Consider the following 21,156-nt stretch of genomic DNA (forward strand, 5'->3'; position numbering starts at 1 on the left):
GCATGATTCAGGTGGGTCATGATTTTAGGTTGAAATAACGGATTAACTGAATTTAATCCGGAAGAATCACATCCCTGCACAATTATTTTGCTCAAAATGTATAATCACGCATTATTAATTATGAATATTCTCATTTGAGGAATTTCATTTTACATTTCTTCAGAATTATTGCACTTTCATGTAAGCATAAATTTAAGAGAACGTCAAACTCACATGCAGAGTTTATTTTACTGTTTTCTGATTTACCCATTATGAAAACTGGCAAAAACCTTATTGAGCTTCTCTCAAAAGCTTAAACTGTGAACTTCCTAACATTAATTAATTACAAAAAATTTTTATAAATAATGTTTACATTTTTCTATTAAAACAACAAATAAGCCTTTGTATTGTAGCACAGAGGTTGCGTAAGTGCATTTAGTCAGCGACCACAATCCCAAACAATATAGTTGAGATTTATGCTCAATTTATTACAGTTTAGTCTCAGCAAACTGCCCAAGTGGCCTTGTGAAGGAATAACACTTACTGTATGACACTTTAATTTGAGCAGAATATCACAATAGAGATTACTAAACTCCAACATACATGTGTGTCTACGTTTTCAAATCATCAGCACAAAAGTTTTTTTTTTGTGCAGTGCAGAGAGAGTGTGTGTGTGCATAGTTGCCAGATTGGGTTGAGTAAAACACTTGGCAGAAAATGTATCCATTTAAGAGAAAAGCTCTAATTGGAGGAATTAAGGCTCTTGGCATCTGGAAACCCAAGCATTAAAAAGTTATTGGAGGATTGTTAGCAATTCACAATATCGGAAATATCAAATTAAATCAAAAATAGTTTTCAGGATAAATAATCAGTGGGCTGTTATGCATAATTAAGGGAAGCAGAAACTGTGATCATGATTAAAAATGTCTATACATTATTTTCTCAACACATTCTCACTAACAACTCGTCTGGATGCTTTGTCAGGACTGCTTGGTGTCACTTTTTAACACACTGGGACCCCTTCTGTGTTCAAAAACTATTATAAACTCTAAGTCTCTCTCACATGCACACCAGCCAGGATGATTCTTACTGATCCACTTACTTGAGTTTGTCCAGTGTGCAGTCTGGATGCTTCATTGTATCAGAGAGCAGCTTCAATCCTGATTCTCCTGGGTAATTATAGCTCAGATACAGCTCTCTCAGGTGTGAAGGGTTTGAACTCAGAGCTGAAGCCAGAGCAGCACAACCTTCTTCTGTCACCATACAGCCAGATAATCTACAACAACAATAAGTGTTCACGTTAGTAAACAACACGGCTCTTCAAACCATCAATTAATAATAATAATAATAATTTGTTATATTTATATAGCGCTTTTTCTGGGTCCTCAAAGCGCCTCACATATGGAAAGGGGGAATCTCCTCAACCACCACCAATGTGCAGCGTCCACTTGGATGTGCAGCGGCCACCCAGGGTAACACCAATATACAACAGTCATTGAATGTTTTTCTAAGGCATGTCGATTAACACCTCTACCTAAGCTCCAAACAGCTTTCGAAACAGTAGAACATTTCATCCACTACATGTTTCACTATCATGTACTACCTGAAGATATTGTCTCAGACCGGGGTTCACAGTTCACATCTCGGGTCTGGACAGCCTTCCATCAATTCAATTTAAATATAAGACTCACCACAGGATATCACTCACAATCAAACGGTCAAAATGAAAGCCTAAACCCAGAACTCAGAAAGTTTCTTAGATTGTACTGTCAGCAGAATCAGTCGGACTGGAGCAGCTTCTTACACTGGGCTGAATATGCTCAAAATTCCCTTCATAAACCCTCCACTGGCATTACCCCTTTCCAATGTGTCCTGGGATTTCAACCACCTCTATTTCCTTGGTCAAGGGAACCCTCTGAGGTACTGGCCATTAATGATTGGCTCCGATGGAGCAAGACAGTGTGGAACCAAACACACGTCCAGCTTCAACGTGCAGCAAATAGATAGAAGAAACAAGCCTATCATTACAGTCGTACCAACCCCAATTATGCACCAGGACAATGGGTCTGGCTTTCTACTCCCGATCTTTGTGTACGCCTGCCCTGCAAGAAGCTCAGCTCCAGGTATGTGGGTCCTTTCAAAATCTTAAGACAAATAACTCCCATATCATATTGTCTCCAACTGACTATTAATTATGGCATTTCTTGAGGATCGTGAGTTTGTCACGTTTTTTAAATAATCTTGATTTCTCACTTGTCTGCTTTTTTGGGCGAGTCGGAGTGAACGGCAGCACTATTTGTTAAAGCTGCAGTCCGCAGTTTTTCCTCTTTGTCGCCATCTCTTTTCCTAATCTGCAATTGCAGTTATTCGCGGAATTATCAACTTACGTGCGCTGTGCCTCGGCACGGCACAGCGCAGATGAATCCAATGTTTTGAGGAGAATATGCGGCTGTCAATTACCACGCCGGTGTGGATACTGTCATTCACAATCACAGATTATACTTTTTGGAAGTATGACCAACATAAGTATAATTTTCACCGGAAAACGTCGTCTGAACAAGTAAGTAACATCCACTTTTGTTCTGACCAACTAAGGGGAAAAAAGCACTGCAGTAAATCGCGCTGATTAAATCTAACGATCGCTTATCACATCACGTCAAACCATGCAAATTATACTTTCGCATTATTACGCGCAAAATTTAATAATGAATTCTAAAGTAGTGTATTGCACACTTTTGATCTAAATGTACTGCTATATACACAAAAGTGTAAAAACATGTGGTTTGCAAAAACTTTAAACAAATAGCCTAATGTGCTTTTTACAAGCAGTATTCCCTTTACACAGTAGCAATAAAATATTTATTGTAAATCTCAACTTCAACATTAATGTAATCAAATCAAATATTAAACCAAAGCTATTTGCCACTGCCAGGGCATTACCTTTTATCTAGCTTGTTAAAAACAAGTTAGCATCAGAGTCCTGTTTTCTTGGGTTTTTTCCTGAACAGGCATCAACAGGTATCTTTCATCAGGGAGCAGCAGAAACAGTCTGTGTTCAGTAGCAAGTTTCCCTGTTATTACTGTGCGTTCACACCAAACGCGAATAGCGTGTCAAATTCGCGTCTACCGCGTCTATTTGGACGCTTGAACATTTTGAATCCATTCGCGCGTCCAGAGTGAAATTGACACGCGTAAAAAGCAAAAGTTTGAAGCGAACTGGACGTGCGAATGAGGCGAATTCGCGTCCACCACGCCGCGCTAAACGCCTCATTCGCGCCACAGGACCTCCAGACGCGCATAAACGTGCCTTTGCATTGACTTAACATTGAAATCACTCGCGCCAGACGCTCTATTCGCGTTTGGTGTGAATTCATGTACCATAGAGTGAGGTGAAGTGGTCGAGCACAAGGTGCAGCGACAAGCGGGTGCGTTCCCGTGAAACTGTCGCGGTTGTGCGCACACGCCCGTCCGCTGCCGAAGTTGAATTGTCTTGAACTTTTTGTACACAACGCGCATCACAAATCATTGGAAGAGAGATTGATCCTCGCTGTTTGTGAGTTTCCAAAATCTAAATGGTTATCAGGACATCAACAGGAGGGAATTCACATGGCAGAGCATCCCCGCTAAACTAAAAGCGGCAGGCCTATCAAGTAAAGTTCTGTATAGTTTTAATTCAAGTTAAAAAGGCTGCAGCTGCACACTGAAGCCGTTGCCATGCGGTTACTACCCATAGCGCGCTTGCCGTTCGCGCAGCGCTGTCTCCCTTTCTGTTCACCTGAGAGAACCTGCCGAAGCCTCCCTCCACTGCTGGTTTGGGAGGGTTATTTGCTGGCTGACCAACATCACACCCCTCCTGTGACCCATGGTTTGACTGTAGGTCTATGTGTATTCAGAGCCGGTGAGCAACGGACTTTCAAAATAAAAATACAAAAAAACTGCGTTAACGTGCGATAAAAAAATTGTCGGCGTTAATCAATAAATGCGATAATAACGCGTTAACTTGCCCAGCCCTAATATATATATATATATATATATATATATATATATATATATATATATATACACAGTGAGGAAAATAAGTATTTGAACACCCTGCTATTTTGCAAGTTCTCCCACTTGGAAATCATGGAGGGGTCTGAAATTGTCATCGTAGGTGCATGTCCACTGTGAGAGACATAATCTAAAAAAAAAAATCCAGAAATCACAATATATGATTTTTTAACTATTTATTTGTATGATACAGCTGCAAATAAGTATTTGAACACCTGTCTATCAGCTAGAATTCTGACCCTCAAAGACCTGTTAGTCTGCCTTTAAAATGTCCACCTCCACTCCATTTATTATCCTAAATTAGATAGGTCGTTAGCTGCATAAAGACACCTGTCCACCCCATTCAATCAGTAAGAATCCAACTACTAACATGGCCAAGACCAAAGAGCTGTCCAAAGACACTAGAGACAAAATTGTACACCTCCACAAGGCTGGAAAGGGCTACGGGGAAATTGCCAAGCAGCTTAGTGAAAAAAGGTCCACTGTTGGAGCAATCATTAGAAAATGGAAGAAGCTAAACATGACTGTCAATCTCCCTCGGACTGGGGCTCCATGCAAGATCTCACCTCGTGGGGTCTCAATGATCCTAAGAAAGGTGAGAAATCAGCCCAGAACTACACGGGAGGAGCTGGTCAATGACCTGAAAAGAGCTGGGACCACCGTTTCCAAGGTTACTGTTGGTAATACACTAAGACGTCATGGTTTGAAATCATGCATGGCACGGAAGGTTCCCCTGCTTAAACCAGCACAAGTCAAGGCCCGTCTTAAGTTTGCCAATGACCATTTGGATGATCCAGAGGAGTCATGGGAGAAAGTCATGTGGTCAGATGAGACCAAAATAGAACTTTTTGGTCATAATTCCACAAGAATGATGAGTACCATCCCAAGAACACAATCCCTACTGTGAAGCATGGGGGTGGTAGCATCATGCTTTGGGGGTGTTTTTCTGCACATGGGACAGGGCGACTGCACTGTATTAAGGAGAGGATGACCGGGGCCATGTATTGCGAGATTTTGGGGAACAACCTCCTTCCCTCAGTTAGAGCATTGAAGATGGGTCGAGGCTGGGTCTTCCAACATGACAATGACCTGAAGCACACAGCCAGGATAACCAAGGAGTGGCTCTGTAAGAAGCATATCAAGGTTCTGGCGTGGCATAGCCAGTCTCCAGACCTAAACCCAATAGAGAATCTTTGGAGGGAGCTCAAACTCTGTGTTTCTCAGCGACAGCCCAGAAACCTGACTGATCTAGAGAAGATCTGTGTTGAGGAGTGGGCCAAAATCCCTCCTGCAGTGTGTGCAAACCTGGTGAAAAACTACAGGAAACGTTTGACCTCTGTAATTGCAAACAAAGGCTACTGTACCAAATATTAACATTGATTTTCTCAGGTGTTCAAATACTTATTTGCAGCTGTATCAAACAAATAAATAGTTAAAAAATCATACATTGTGATTTCTGGATTTTTTTTTTTAGATTATGTCTCTCACAGTGGACATGCACCTACGATGAACTTGCAAAAAAGCAGGGTGTTCAAATACTTATTTTCCTCACTGTATATATATATATATATATATACACACATGACAGCTTACTGTTATTTTGTACTGTTATGTTTCCCCTTAAATACCTCAATTTGTTGAGTTGACAGTTTGGACTCTTAAGTCCAATAGAGAGCAGCTTCACTCCTGAATCCTGCAAGTCATTGTTACTCAGGTCCAGCTCTCTCAGGGAGGAGGTTGATGATTGTAGAACTGAAGCCACAACTTCACAGTGCTGATCACTGAGATTACAGTCTGTTAATCTGAAAAAAGGAGAGGACTCTGGTTAAAAGGCATGCTGGTGTTCCCACTAGAACGCACGACTTCCTTGGTTAACCAACTTCAACATAAAAGATCATGCTGATTGACATTCTGGCCTATTGTAAGGAAGATTCACCAATTTAAATAGACATGACTTCATAATTCATTGAGATTATGTGTATAATGTTTTATTTCTTTGTTTATGAAATCCTTTATAGTGAAAAAAAGTCTTGTTAGCTGAATAGTGTAATTTGAAATATTCATTTTAGTTTTGTTGGACTTTTTGCCTTATTTATAGATAGTACTATGACACATAGATGGGAGAGAAAGGAACTGGATCAGAGAAGGGACCTTGAATCAGTCCGAATCTCTATTATGTATTTTTCCATTTTATTTTTATTACAATTACACATTGTTTCAATGCTGCAATTAAACTCTGATTATAGTGGTTCTAAACCTTGCTTTTAACCCTGGGTAAAGGAACGTTTCCCATTTGTAAGTTAGAAGTGGGACTTACTTACTTAGCACTTACGTAGCACTACTTACACAGAGTAATGAAACCCTGGTCCGGCGCAGGATTAGAGTCACTTTTATGCTTTTAATCCCGCATTGCGGTGCCAAACTTGCACAGAGTTTGGCTCAAGCCATCCAAGCCACATAACATTTTCAGTACTCTTATCACGGTTACAGTACCATAGCATTAAGGCCCGGACTAGTAGGCTCAGAAACAGTTTCTGGTCAATCCTGTTCCTGGAGTACCCACAGCACTGCACATTTTCAAATTCAACTCATCAGCTAGTTAGTAAAGACTCCAAGACCTCTAATATGTGTGTTAGATAAGAGAGACATTAAAAATGTTCAGTGCTGGGATACTCCAGGAACAGGGTTGGGAACGACTGACCTAAATCATGATATTCCTTATTTTAATACATCATCACAGAAACTAGATATATGAGGTAGCCTAATTTTAAAAGTGTGATTTCTAGACCAGGAAAAGGATTATATTTTTCTAAAAATGCTTAATTCTTATCCAGTAAATTATGAACAATGGAAAAGTAAAAAATTTATTGGTCTTGAAAAGAACATTCAGTTTTTAAAACTTCAGATATGTAATTACTTGGATCTCAATTATAATTACAAATTAAAATAATTATTTTAAATATTTTAATCTGTAGAAACTTCAAATTTATGTAAATAAAAAAGCCATTACAGCACATTTAGCTAAACTATTAGCCTACATGAGAGGTATTATGTTCATATTTCAAATCAGTTGATATGTTCATATTTTCACACTCACAGAGCTTTTCTGCAGTTCCTCAGAGCAGGTAACAGTCTCCTTCGACCCTCTTGTGATGATATGATCTTGTACTTTTTAAGGTCAAACTCATCCATCACCTTTTCTGACATCAGGATCATGTTTGCCAAAGCTGAACATTGTGCAAGAGAAAGGTTTTTGTTACTTGTTCCAGATTGTAAAAATGCCTGCATTTCTTCAACAAGAGAACTATCCTTCATCTCAATCAAGCAGTGACACAGATTCATCCATCTTTCAGGGCTGACATTGTCTTCTGGACTTTCTGTGTTTTCGTGTTTTTTAAGGTTTTGGATTATTTTCTTTCTGCTCTCTGGGTTGTTCTCTGTGTGAATCAGCACATCCTGTAAGAGCCTCTGATTGGACTCCAGTGAGATGCCATGAAGGAATCGAAGGAAAAGATCCAGGTGTCCATTTTTACTTCTCAAGGCTTTATTCATTGCTCCCTTCAGAAACACATCCAGAGAAACAATCTTACATTGAGTTCTGGACTTTCCTGTCAGGAACATTTTCATAACTTCACTGTTATTGTGTAAATAACAAAAAAACACATACAGTGCTGCAAAAAACTCCTGAAAGCTGAGATGTACAAAGCTGTAAACCTTCCTGTGATAAATCACAGATTCCTCCCTAAAGATCTCAGTGCAAATCCCAGAATACACTGAGGCGTCAGTGACGTCTATGCCGCTCTCAATCAGGTCCTCCTCATAGAACATCACATTGCCCTTCATCAGCTGATTGAAAGCCAGTTCAGCAAGTTTCACAATCACTTCTCTGTTGGACTGCAGGAGATTCTCTGGATCTCTCTCTTCATACTTCTGGTTCCTCATACTAGTTTGAATGAGGAGGAAGTATATGTACATTTCAGTCAGAGTTTGAGGGATTTCTGCACTGAGATCTTGTTTCAGGATGTTTTGAAGCACAGTGGATGAGATCCAGCAGAAGACGGGTATGTGACACATGATGTGGAGGCTTCTTGCTCTTCTGATGTGTGAGATGATTCTGCTGGCTTGATGCTCATCACTGATTCTCTTCCTGAAATATTCCTCCTTCTGAGGGTCATTGAATCCCTGAATTTCTGTCACACGGTTGATGTATTTGGAGGGGATCTGATTGGCTGCTGCTGGTCTGGTGGTGATCCAGATGAGAGCAGTGGGAAGCAGATCTCCTTTCATGAGGTTTGACATCAACACACCCACTGATGAAGACTCAGTCACATCAGAAACTTTCTCACTGTCTGAAAACATCAGTGTAATTCTGCTCTCATCCAGACCATCAAAGATCAACACAATTGTACATTCATCATAAATCTTTGGGTCCAGATCTTGAAGTTCAGGATGAAAGTTCAGCAGAAGTCTGTGAAGACTGTACTGATCATCTCGAATCAAGTTCAGCTCTCTAAATGGAAGAACAAACATGAAATCTACATCCTGATTGGCTTTTCCCTCGGCCCAGTCCAGAATGAACTTCTGCACAGAGACGGTTTTTCCAATTCCAGCGATGCCTTTAGTAAGAACAGTCTTGATTTTGTCTTTCTTCTCTCTTCTCTTCTCCTCATATCCTAGTTCAGGTGAAGGATCAAAGATGTCATTGCAGTTGATTGGAGTGTCTTGGAGGGTCTTGTAACTTTTCTCCATCTGTAACACCTCATGTTCTTCATTCACCCCTTCACTCTCTCCCTCTATGATGTACAGCTGTGTGTAAATCCTGTTCAGGAGGGTCTGATTCTCTTGTAGTTTGATTCCCTCAAATAAGTTCTCATACTTGTTCTTCATGCTGGTTTTGTGCTGGTCTTTGACTCTCTGCAGATCATCATGCACTGGCTGGTGAGAATCGAGCTGCAGGGCTACTTCTGTGTCATGATGACTGATGTGTTTCTGACAGGAGGAGGATGTGCTGGTCTGACAGGACACATCTCTGATCTGGTCAGCTCTCACACCACTGAAAACACATTAAGATGAACAGAGACACAAAAACAAACAGAAAACACATTTGTGAACAAAGAAAAATAATTTTAATATGTTTAATATGAAAATCATACCACATGTAGAAATAAGTGTTTGCTCTTTCAGACAAATTTCTATCTATTGTAGTGTGATATGATTTCATGTAATTAATTTACATGTAAATGGAGACTGATGATAGAGACTGCAAACTCAGTTTGTTTCTGCATGTCCTAGTTTCACAGTAAAGTCCCTTTTGCCACAAGTGAGGAATGTGAAAAGTCAGAGAAGATTTTATTTCTAAAGAACCTGCCACCTTTCCTTTAGAAATAGAACATTTCTGAAAAGTTCTGAACTTAAGTGCATTCTGTGTTCATGTGTCTCTCACTCTACATGATGATACTCACACAGGGTTAAAGGTCACTGCTCCATCACTGAATTGTGGGGGGTCTTGCCTCTTCTTGGACACACAATTGGATACTGGAGGAGCTGCTCTTTTTCTCTTCCTGTTGTTGATACTGAGAAAAAACACCAGAATTATTTTAAATTGTTTCTTTGCAGATTTTTTTGGGCACCAAAACTAATTTATAGAGCAGTATGTGTATTATGCATAGTTTTACAGAGAAAACATATTTTATTAATGGTAAGGTAAATGGGACTAAAGGCGCACTTATAATTAGGGCTGTCGCGATAACTGCAATATTGCAGTACCGCACTACTAACAAGACAACTGCAGAGGAATGCAAGTAACCGCAGCAACCGCGATATTCGCGTGTTTTCTTTTTTCAAAAGGCTATACCCTTCTTGTTTTGAACTTCGTGCATGTGTATTTAATGTTAAATAAGTTAATAATGATAACAAGACTGTTTTTATCATGGTGATTTGTATAGAGGCTTCGCTGATTTGCACTTAAGCCTAAACAGACAGTGAATGAGAGTGATCGACTGAGCGCGTGCAATGACATGCGTCTGTTTTTTAGGTCAAGTCACATATATTCGTGAAAAGGTTGCCGTGTCCAAGGAAAGCGAAATATTTGTCTTGTCATCCTTTTAACGTTTAAGGGTATTTACCATGAATGGCGACAGTGTCAGCGCTGGTCAGCATCCACAGCGCGAGGAAGCCGCGGCAAACAAAAATCAGCGAGTAATGCATTGAATCAATGCCATTGGTCTCTATTAAGTGAAGCTTCAGCGTTACATGCGACGCATTGCTGGTCAGCTGAGCCTTGAAAAGTGGAGCTCAAAGTTAAAAATAATTAACACCTTGTTTCATTACATCTATCTAACCGTTCATTCAACAAACACGTTAAAAAACACTGATTCATTAATCAGCGTTTTTGAACGTGTTCGTTAAATGAACGCTTTAATGACTCACTCAAAGACAGTCCATTGCCGTAACAATGCGCTGAGTGACAGCCTTTCAATGCGCAGAGACGCTGTTTAGTTTCGGCTACATTGGTTACTGAAAATGTACTTGTTTTTGTGCGTGCTGACCACATCATAACACCATATATATCAACAAATAAATCAAAATAAATAAATAACTAGCGATAATACCGCATACCGCCCTATTGAGCCACTCAAAATTAGGGAAAAAAAAAGGGAAAAGGGAAAATCCTTCACCGCCACAGCCCTACGTATATTGTGCGTTTTTGATAATTTTCACAAAGATTTCATGGCCCACAGAATATTTTGTTGTATGAATAACAAACTGAACATGCAATATATCAAAAGAAAGAACAGGCCATTTGCTTTTCAGTTAGTTTGTCTGAGTCGTTCTTGGTAGTGTAGTTTACCTGGGGCTTTCCTTCCGTGTTTGGATTATTAGTTTATGCTCTCAATTGGATTATTTGCCTTGATCTCAGGTCTGGATTGTTTATGTTTTGCCTTTTGTTATTAAATCTGTTTAAGCATTTGGATTGGCCCTGGCCTTATCCTTGCACACCCGTTACAGTGGGTAAGTTTCATGAAGAAAGCAACATTCTGAGCAAAAAGCTGAGAAAGTGACTTGTCACCTGACCTGAATACTGTGCGCTCATTCGCTAAAACAGACTTATCGGGTTGTGTTCACAAACAACAAGGGTGCTTGTCGGTTTCTGCTGTAAAACATGAACTCGCAATGCCTTGACAATGGACAATACCAGCTTTTGTGACAAAACGTGTTTAAGATTCAGAATGTGCTATATGTGGAGAATAACATGTTTAAAATTTTATCAGTTTTTGTAAATGAATTCTTCATTTATTAACGGTGAATTAGTCAATTCATTGTTATAAGTTGACTTTCAATGTCGATGCCTTTTGTCATTTATAGTTTTTTATTTATTTATGTCTAATTTTTTAAAACAGTCAATAAACTCACAGACACACTGGTGAAGTGAAGCAAAGAAAAAGAGAAGAAAAACAATATATAAGTAAGAATCATAACTACAACTTGTGTGAGTCATTGATGTTTATTTAATATTTTGAGGAGCTACTTTAGAATATTTTAACTGGAACGGACCACTAGTGGAAACTTTTTCCTTTTATTTACATTTAATACAAGTTCAGTGTCAAACTTTATTTTTACTTCTGTTGTTGCTTGCTTTCACTTCACCAATAAAACCCTACATGTCTTTTATTAAAAGAGGCCAGTGGTCCAAAGCATTCATGAAATTAAAACCCTTCAAGTATTTAAATCACCAAATGGAGTTTGAATGTCACCTAGCGGCCATATTGGCTACTGCGCCTAAAACTCCCAGAGCATATTGATAGTTTGGGACACATTTGAAAGACAACTTGGTTGGATTTACCGCGTTTTCAGTTTTAGGTGCCCAGGTACAGGTTTTATATTAATAGAAAAGAAAAGATAAGTAAATGTAAAGCCGCACATTAAGTGCAGCAACCATTTAAGTTTGGATATGTAATTTTCCAGTCTATGTTTAAGAATAGGGTCGCCAGGTAAGAGGCTAATGAGACTAACTAGTTATCTGGATACCAAGACTATCATCTATAAATATATTCAATTTGGATACATATTTTATATAGCCTTTTTACCCTTATTTGTGCAGCCATACACACTTGTGTTTGTGTGTGTTATTGCCAGTGTTGTAGTTTTTAGGGGCAATTAATATAATATAATATAATATAATATAATATAATATAATATAATATAATATAATATACGGTAATATAATATAATATGTGCCAGCAGAATCTGGACCGGCCCTGAACTTCATGATACTTACACAGGGTCAGAGGTCACAGCAGGTCCATCACTGAACATAGGGGGAATAGTCATGGAGCAGTTACTCTTCATGGACACACAGCTGAATCCTGAAGATGGTCCATTACTGAGATCAGGGGGAATAATCATGGATCTGTTACTCTTCATGGACACACAGCTGGATACTGGAGATGCTGCTCTCTGAGTGTGAACAGACGCCTCCTCCTCTCTCTCCTCACACACACTCATTTTACATGTACGGTTCTCCTCCTCTCTCTCCTCACACACACTCATTTTGCAGGTACGTTTCTCCTCTTCCTCTTTGATGTGAGACTTTATGTAAAGGCCTGTATGTGGACACAGAAAACATGCACAAGACACAATTGAATTTTGACACATTTTATTTAAGTGGCATTTAATTCATTTTAACTTAACCAGTTTCTCCCGTTAATAGTGTGTGTTTTTAGAGCAACATGTAGGCCACACTTTCAAACACAGCATGTCCTGAGTAAGGAAAAAAAAGTCCCGAAGAATCCCATTAGGGGAAAGTTTTTTAAAAAAAGACCCAAATATATCCTATTCATACGCCTATTCATTCTTTCTCTCACATGAATAGGGTAAAAATTGTAACCTTTAGATATCACCATGAAAATTACTGAGTTGATTACTTACATCAAGACAAACAAAAATTGTATTACAAGTTTTTTGAAATTGTTAACATGGACAAACGGTGCATAATCTAATTATGTATTTGCATAAATACCACAACAGATCTAAATATAGCCAGGTGAAAATGTCTTGTTGAATCTTGTTGACACATAACAGTAAAATACTTAATGTTAAGGTCTAAAAAGGCTACCCATGAGCATTAATACATAGAGGCAGGAAGAAGTACTTTAGAAACCAGCCTTTATTAAAATGTTTACCCTGTTCACGTGAGAAAAAGAATGAATAGGCAATATTTGGGTCTTTTTCGAAACTTTCCCCAAATGGGATTCTGTGGGACTTTTTTCCCCTTACTCAGGACATATTGAGGATACAAAATCAGTTCAGTTTGCTTCTGTTGCAATTTGTTCAAGGTTAACCCCCATTTTGGCTTAAAATGACTGGACTATTATTGTTATGTGTTTATCCTACGGTCACACTTTCTTTCCCCAGTATTACTGCGTCACTGAACACGCATTACAATATTCTAAAAAAAAAATTAAATACGTATTTAAAGTCAACCGAAGATTATATATGACACAATAACGACAATGACAATGATAGTTATCTAACTCTCTGAGTCTGATCCGGTAGCGACACTCAGACCGAACCGATGACGTATCCACAAAAACCGAGGCCTCGTTTTGTCAATAGTCACGTGATTTTCACGTTAACAACATAGGTTAACAACCATAGACTGTAAAAAAAGATGGACGACGCCCCTTCGCTCTCTTCCATTGGTAAAAACTGAAGCCGCCAGTGTCCCGATATGGCTCTGACATCTTGGAACTTGAGTCTGCGCAGTAGCGATCTCGGGACCAGACCTGCGATGTAGTTAGCAGGAAGTAAACCCGTGAAATCAACACTCCGCCCTCACTCTCGCAGAATGCACTCTCCCTGAGTGCACTTTTTTTTAAATTATTGCAGTACGACAAGAGGCTTGTTAAAATAAAGTAAATACAATCTCCTCAGTCCTCCAAAGATCCCGAAAAAATTGTCCGTTGGTGCTTCAGTGACTACTTCGCTCAGAGAACCTGTCAATCACAGCTGTCAATCATGACGTTACACCACCGTTTTTATAGCATCACGTAACTAACTAAAAAACAACTTATTTTTGAAACATACACTTGAACTTACATCAGCGTGATAAAAACGACAGCAAATGAAAGAAACCACCTTTGGAAAAAGAAATCTGAAGTGTAATTTAATTGTTTAGTTGGTCTCAAGTCCCATTGTATAACGCGGGAAGGCGGGGCTTATGACCTATACTAGGACCAGTCACCGGGGGGCGATCAAGATGTTTTGGCTTCACTTTTCAGAGCTTGTGCGGCACGCTTGTTAACAACACAAGACTCGAACCGCGGCTTCATCTGGCACGCCCATTTTTTCTCGACACAAGAGGCTTGTTCTTCTCGACACAAGACTTCACTTCCTGCTCAGCTACTGTTCGGACGCTCTTGCTTACTGCTCCGCGCTTTGCTCTATCGCTTTTACATTTTATCTCCTATTTTTTTATATTTTATTTCCTTTTATCAACTAATTTTAACTTCAGCAAATCAGCACAGTGCTCATACGACAAAGTTTGGATTACTACAAAAATTGAGAATTCTTTTACCCGACCAGCTTACATTCCGGGAAAAGAAAACACAACTGCCTCAAGGATAAGAGAAAATGCCTCTTCTGGAATCTACTTGCTGCACCAACTGCTACAGACTTTTACAAAGGATTGCAGTTCTTGAAACAAAGTTACTTACGGGACCACCAAACCAGACGGAGCACACAACAGAGCTTCGTCATGGACACCCTCAGCATACCGGTGAGTCCCATGAAATTAGTGCTCCTCGACAGGTAGAGAAACAAGCCGATCGACTTACAAATCGATGGCACAAACAGGGAGCGAGACCCAAAGGCACTCGAGACATCAGATTGTCACGAGCAACACATATTGCCGCAGTAGCATCCTCTACCCCAGATACAGCTCTGACAAGGATTGCAAACACTGGTCTCCTACCACCGCCTATACATCTAGAGAACAGATTTGAAGTACTAAGGAATGTAAATGAGGAATCCCCAAACGTGATGAATGTGATCATACACGAACACAGACTGAATGGGTCAGTAGCTAACACTGATGCTAACTGGCGCTCAAGGTCGAGCAGACAGCGGCACTCAGCTCAGAGCGCAGCCGAGCCCAGGACTCTGATAGTGGGGGACTCCATAATCAGAAACATTAGCAGCAGGGATACAACTACGTGCTGCCTTCCACAAGCAACAACTTCTGATGTAAACAGGGAACTTCATAACATTCTGATGAAACATAAGACTGCAAATCGACTCATCATTCATGTGGGGAAGAATGATATTCATAAAGAGCAGTCAGAACTCCTTAAGAAGGATTTCCATGAACTTTTTGAAACACTTAAAAGACTGAAAGTTCAAACATTCATCAGTGGACCTCTCCCAGCAAGAGGAGCAAAGAGGTTTTCACGGTTGCTTGGGCTTAATACATGGCTGCATAAAAACCTGCAATATAAAAGGAGTGAACTTCATTGACAATTTCAATCTTTTCTGGAGTCAGAGACAACTGTTTCATCGGTATGGCCATCACCCAAACAAACTTGGTTCAAGAGTGTTAAAGGACAATATCTACTTCTCCCTCAATCATCCTTCTGCAGTGTGTGCCAATCCACTCAATCTGAACGGCACACACACACCTGGACACAGTAGGAATGACCACGGGACTTCACTTCAGCAGCAAAATGGACATGATAACACCACTCCGCCACAACAACCCCTGCTCACGGACACAATCTCAGCTGAGCCCTGCCCACAGAGCTCACCACAGACAGACATATCAGAACTGCTTGAAGATTCAACACCCAAGGACGACTTCCTGGAAAACAGCCAGGGAAGCCAGGACAGCATATTACAGCCTCCGATAACACCAGAGCAACAGCCCCTTTCACCAGACACGTTAACCCTCTCCCCAGCATCGCCACTTCTGTGCTTCTCACAGAAAATGGAAGAACTGGTGCATGCTGGAACCAGACTATCCCACTCTTTTGCTGCAAGCCCCCAGATACCAACCAAAAAAAGACAGGCACCATTACCACCAAAGCCTGCGGGCCCAGCTCGCCCTCCCCCTCCTGTGAGAGCTCTTCGGCCTCTGCCACAACGCCAGGGCCCACACCCTCCTCCATCTGCTCGAGGTGAACCAAAAACAACTGATACCAGCTCTCAGTGATATGTGTCGGGTCCCCGTTTTGATAACAGTAACTTTCTCAAATGTTTACAGAAAAAGCGGGAACCCAGTGTGCCTGTATCTTTCTCTATTGCTGTTCTATTACAAGATAGAAAGTCTAAGGCCTTCAATAGCCGTACAGCAAACCTAACTAATCTGGTGCCTATTACATGTCAAACTAAGATTGATGTGGGGAAAAGTAAGTCTGTTAAGTTAGCACTCTTTAACATCCGCTCACTTAAAAATAAATCACTTCTAGTCAACGACTTAATAACCACAAACAACCTGGATTTTATGCTTCTAAATGAAACATGGCTAGAAGAAAGCTGCAGTGCAACAGTCCTCAATGAAGCAGCCCCTCCTAACTTTACTTTTATGAGTGTCTGCAGAGCTGTTAAGAGAGGTGGGGGTCTAGCTGCTCTTTTTAAAGATATCTATCAATGTAAGCAAATATCATTTGGGAATTACTTGTCTTTCAAATATCTGGGTATTGTGTTAAAAGGTGCTCCACGCATTTTACTTATCATTATTTACAGGCCTCCAAAATACTCTTCAGCCTTTGCTGAGGACTTTACAGAACTATTATCAACAATTACATCAGAGTTTGACTGTTTTGCCATTGCTGGAGATTTTAACATCCACATAGATAGTGCAGAAAACAACATGGCTAAAGAAATCAAAACTGTTTTAAAAACTTTTGATCTGACTCAGCATGTACATGGACCCACACACAATCGTGGACACACTCTAGATTTACTTATCAGTAAGGGTCTAAACATTTCATCGATTGTTATTAAGGATGTAGCACTGTCTGATCATCTCTGTATTTTCTTTGATATATTGATCTCTCCTGCCATTGAAGCTAAATCTGTGTCTGTCAAGAAGAGATGCTTAAATGAGAACACCAGTGTACTATTTATGAAGGCTATATCCTTAACACCAAGTATATCTGCTGACTCTGTTGATTTTCTCCTTGATTCTTTTAACTCAAAAGTTAAAAGTGTAATTGATGATATTGCTCCTGTCAAAGTCAGGAAGAAGAATGGCAGACAAAAAGCACCTTGGAGAAACTCAACAGCAGTGCAAAATATGAAAAGACAATGCAGAAAAGTAGAGCGCATGTGGCGGAAGACAAAACTTGTAGTCCATTATAACATCTACAAAGACAGCATCCATGCTTTTAATATGGAACTAGGCAAAGCTAGACAGACTTTCTTCTCAAATATTATAAACAGTAATTTAAACAACACACGCACTCTTTTTGCTACTGTAGAGAGACTGACAAACCCCCCAAGCCAGATTCCCAGTGAAATGCTCTCAGACAACAAGTGCAGTGAGTTTGCTTCTTTCTTCTCTGAGAAAATCAATAATATCAGAAAGGTGATCAGCACATCCTTGAGTTGCCCTGGGGTCAGACAGATCAAACCGCCTGAGAAAGTAGTTACTATGTCTGATTTCAAAGAAATTGATGGCAAAATTTTGGAAGAAACCGTACAGCACCTTAAAACATCAACCTGCGCTCTAGACACACTTCCCACATCATTTTTCAAAAGTGTGTTTAACAGTTTAGAAGCAGATCTCCTAGAAGTGGTAAATGCCTCACTTCTCTCTGGGAGTTTTCCAAACTCCCTGAAAACTGCAGTTGTCAAGCCCCTCCTGAAAAAGAACAATCTGGATAAGACCATATTAAGCAACTATAGGCCGATCTCAAATCTTCTTTTCAGAGGCAAGATCATTGAAAAAGTTGTCTTCAATCAGCTGAACAAATTCTTATGCTCGAATGGATACTTTGACAATTTTCAATCTGGTTTCCGACCGCACCACAGCACAGAGACAGCGCTCATAAAGATAATAAACAATATTCGCTTAAATACTGATTCAGGCAAATTATCAGTGCTGGTACTACTCGACCTCAGTGCTGCATTTGACACTGTCGATCATAACATACTTCTTGACAGGCTGGAAAACTGGGTGGGGCTTTCTGGGATAGTCCTAAAATGGTTCAGGTCATACTTAGATGGGAGAGGTTATTATGTGAGTACAGGAGATCATAAGTCTGAGTGGACATCCATGACATGCGGAGTCCCTCAAGGCTCAATTCTTGCGCCACTCCTGTTCAACCTGTATATGCTCCCAATGAGCCAAATAATGAGAAAGAACCAAATTGCTTATCACAGCTATGCAGACGACACACAGCTCTACTTAGCCCTATCGCCTAACGATTACAGCCCCATTGACTCCCTGTGCCAATGCATTGATGAAGTCAACAGTTGGATGTGTCAAAACTTTCTTCAGTTAAACAAAGACAAAACTGAAGTCATTGCGTTTGGAAACAAAGATGAAGTTCTCAAGGTGAATGCATACCTTCACTCTAGGGGTCAAACAACTAAAAATCAAGCCAGGAATCTTGGTGTGACACTAGAGTCAGACCTTAGTTTCAGTAGTCATGTCAAAGCAATAACTAAATCAGCATACTATCATCTGAAAAATATTGCAAGAATTAGATGCTTTGTTTTCAGACAAGACTTAGAGAAACTTGTGCATGCTTTCATCACCAGCAGGGTGGATTATTGTAATGGACTCCTCACTGGCCTTCCCAAAAAGACCATAAGACAGTTGCAGCTCATACAGAACGCTGCCGCCAGGATTCTGAGCAGAACTAGAAAATATGAACATATCACACCAGTCCTCAGGTCTTTACACTGGCTCCCAGTTAAATTTAGGATTGATTTTAAAGTATTATTACTGGTATATAAATCATTCAATGGCCTAGGACCTCAATACATTGCAGATATGCTCACTGAATATAAACCCAACAGATCACTCAGATCACTAGGATCATATCAGCTAGAAATACCAAGGGTTCACTCTAAGCATGGTGAATCTGCTTTTAGCTATTATGCCAGCCGCAGCTGGAACCAGCTTCCAGAGGAGATCAGATGTGCTCCTACTGTAGTCACATTCAAATCCAGACTCAAAACACTTCTGTTTAACTATGCATTTACTGAATGAGCACTGTGCCAATGTTCGTCCGACTGTTTGTACTGTACTGTATTTTATTTTTTATTTTTCTAAACTGTTTTAATTATTCTTATTTCTTTTTATTATTTTAATTTCTTCTATGTAAAGCACTTTGAATTGCCATTGTGTATGAAATGTGCTATATAAATAAACTTGCCTTGCCTTGCCTTGCTCGACTTGAACCGGTGTGGTGAAGTATCCGGTCACTTTGAAGTGATGAGTCCGGGCTTAGGACCCAATTAGTATTCCAGTAGTATGCCTGATCTAAATCTGTTCTCGCGATAACTTGTAGCTAACGTGAGGATAGCTACATCCTAGCTGTCGAACGTATAATAAGCAGAGGAGAAAGACCACTAAATTTAAAAATACTTCTGTTATTGTGTCACGAAATTTAGTTTTAAGAGTTTTTCAGTCGAAAATTTAGTTGTTTGAATCTCAAATATGTTGTTTGTTTATAATGATAGCGTCTATTACAAATTTTGATCTGACGTTTCGGAGTTGTGAGATCCAAGGGATCACGGGCGCTCAGCGCTCATGTATCCCGCTTGGAACAGCCTTACCTCGGCTACTGTGGCTGACGTTTGCCGCTGGCTGATGTCTCTAGTTTAGTGGTTAAACATGAGATATAATTTGTCTTATGTAGGCTATATCTAACGGACGATCTTTGATCTCATTAATCTATAATTTGTTCCCTGGCAAATCGTTTTGGCTAAGGGTAAAGTTTAGTTTCATAACTTTATATAACGTTAAATTATTTAGTCTATTTATCTTTAACGTTGTAACCTGCTGACTTATGTATGACTGAATCGTTTAACTTACTTTATTTCTTGACTTGTATAGCTTCTTTTACCTTTCAGGCTACTTATCGTTAGCCTCATAGCATAATTGCTATGAGTCATTTTTTGTTTCTTCTTGTTTTCCAAAGACATTGAAATATGACTTAGGCAATTATGCTATGAGGCTAACGTTATACTTTTATAATGGCTATTATTGATCAATAAAACTGAAATTTAACAAAAAGAGACAGGGTTGTGTCATTTTATTTTATATAGCCTTTGTAAGAATATTTTAATATATATATAAATTATATATATATATATATATATATATATATATATATATATATATATATATATATATATATATATATAAATATGATATCACCAACACGGCATGTATTTTTTTCATGATGGAAAGTATTTCAGAGTATCTTGTCTTGAAAGAAATCAAGCATCACTGAACAAAGGCTCAAAAGAGACCATGACTTTAAAGATCTTTTAAATACAGATTGTTTGTGTTTTTTGTTTTACTTTTAGGACTGGAGAACATCTGGCAATGTGATGCCACAACTTCTTTTCTTTTCTTTTTTTTAAAATGCTTAGTTAGGGTTAGGATCTCTGCAAAGGAGTACCTTCTCACAACGCTGCGACACTTTATAGTTAACTTAATGAATTACTAACATAATGATAGCAGTAGCACCAAAACGTACTTTGCAAGATTAAGCGCTGTTTTATATGGATTAACCCTTTCATGCATAGTGGTCACTACAGTGGACAGCTATTAAAAAAGCATTTTCTTAAATTTGCACGGGTTTTGATGACATAGTTGCACATCATCCCCTTCAGTGGACCCACCATGGTGCATCATCCTATACATTGCAACCAAGTGGCAAGCCGTTGTGTTTCGATATTTTCCCCCTCCAAACCAAGATGGTCAATGGTCAGTCAGAAATACCAAGTTGCTCCGGAATATCTACCCATTCCTTCTATCCTAGGAGACTCTTGTAGGTAAAAAAAAAAAATATTGCAGCATCAAGCAATATCTAATGAGTCCTATCACAGTTACATTTTACAAGTTTTGATTTTAGAGTGGGAGAAAAATCTGATTAATTACCTGTCCACTAG

At 39.4% G+C, this 21,156-nt stretch overlaps 2 protein-coding genes and 1 long non-coding RNA gene across 2 annotated transcripts in view; 1 reads left to right on the forward strand and 2 right to left on the reverse strand.

Moving 5' to 3' along the window:
• Positions 1-21,156, forward strand: part of LOC307169671 — a 373,130-nt gene that overhangs the window by 241,437 nt on the left and 110,537 nt on the right. The window contains exon 2 of the long non-coding RNA XR_013823170.1: positions 12,330-12,404. This is a non-coding gene — a long non-coding RNA (uncharacterized lncRNA). The remainder of the gene's footprint in view (positions 1-12,329; positions 12,405-21,156) is intronic.
• LOC307167184 (protein NLRC3-like) overlaps positions 1-21,156 on the reverse strand; it is a 162,972-nt gene that overhangs the window by 128,231 nt on the left and 13,585 nt on the right. The window contains exons 2-6 of the mRNA XM_079886176.1: positions 12,308-12,632; positions 9,492-9,602; positions 7,127-9,082; positions 5,658-5,831; positions 1,082-1,255 (exon numbers count right to left, since the gene is read on the reverse strand). Coding sequence (XP_079742302.1) covers positions 1,082-1,255; positions 5,658-5,831; positions 7,127-9,082; positions 9,492-9,602; positions 12,308-12,632 — 2,740 coding nt within the window. The remainder of the gene's footprint in view (positions 1-1,081; positions 1,256-5,657; positions 5,832-7,126; positions 9,083-9,491; positions 9,603-12,307; positions 12,633-21,156) is intronic.
• LOC307167423 (NACHT, LRR and PYD domains-containing protein 1 homolog) overlaps positions 1-21,156 on the reverse strand; it is a 256,692-nt gene that overhangs the window by 123,822 nt on the left and 111,714 nt on the right.

The sequence above is a fragment of the Squalius cephalus genome (assembly GCF_949319135.1).
Source record: "Squalius cephalus genome assembly, chromosome: 1".
NCBI lineage: Eukaryota > Metazoa > Chordata > Actinopteri > Cypriniformes > Leuciscidae > Squalius > Squalius cephalus.